Genomic DNA, 810 nt, shown 5'->3' with positions numbered 1-810 from the left:
TCATGCATTGCTGCCTGGGGAGCCCGGCGTGCCCCATCCCCGCACAGCCTTCCACAGGGCCCCCCGCACCTCCTGGTTGCGGAGGCTGTAGATGAGGGGATTCAACATGGGGGTGACGATGCAGTACAGTGCGGAGACCAGTGTGTCAACTGCTGGGGAGTAGCCGGAGCTGGGCCGGTTGTAGTTCAGGTTGGCTGTCACAAAGTACAGGGCGACCACAAGCAGGTGGGCAGAGCATGTGGAGAAGGCCTTGTGCCGGCCGGTGGCCACAGGTATCCCGAGGACAGTGGCCAGGATGCGGAGGTAGGAGCCGATGACAAACAGGAAGGGGCTGAGGCCCACAAAGACACTGGCAGCGTGGAGCGCCACTTCGCTGGGGTGGGTGTTGCTGCACGCAGCCCTCAGCAGAGGAGGGACGTCACAGAAGATGTGCTGGAGCTGGGCAGCCCCGCAGAAGGAGAGCCTGGAGGCCAGGAGCGTGTGCACGGCCGAGTCCAGCATCCCCCAGAGCCAGCAGCTGGTGACTGCCGCCACACAGACACCCCGGCTCATGGCATGGGTGTAGCGCAGGGGATGGCATATGGCTGCATAACGGTCGTAGGCCATGACAGCCAGGAGTGCACACTCGGTCCCTGCACACCCCATCAGGAAGAATATCTGTGCCAGGCACCCATGGTAGGAGATGGTCGCTTGCGGGCGCAGGGCATTTGCCAGGATCTTGGGCACTGTCACTGATGAGTAGCAAATGTCCAAGCAGGAGAGGTGACTGAGGAAGAAGTACATGGGGCTGTGGAGATGGGGATCCAGGGA

General features: G+C 62.3%; 1 protein-coding gene across 1 annotated transcript; it reads right to left on the bottom strand.

Annotated features, from left to right (window-relative positions):
- LOC309589763 (olfactory receptor 5V1-like) lies at nucleotides 1-810 on the bottom strand (the record flags this gene model as incomplete). Its single annotated transcript, XM_082310243.1, has 1 exon — nucleotides 1-810. A coding segment is annotated over one exon (810 nt), but the record flags the coding sequence as incomplete, so codon positions are not given.

This window comes from Platalea leucorodia, assembly GCF_965183815.1.
Source record: "Platalea leucorodia genome assembly, chromosome: 4".
Classification (NCBI taxonomy): domain Eukaryota; kingdom Metazoa; phylum Chordata; class Aves; order Pelecaniformes; family Threskiornithidae; genus Platalea; species Platalea leucorodia.
The sequence above is the reverse complement of the archived record's forward strand: the minus strand, read 5'-3'. Positions and strand labels throughout refer to the sequence as shown.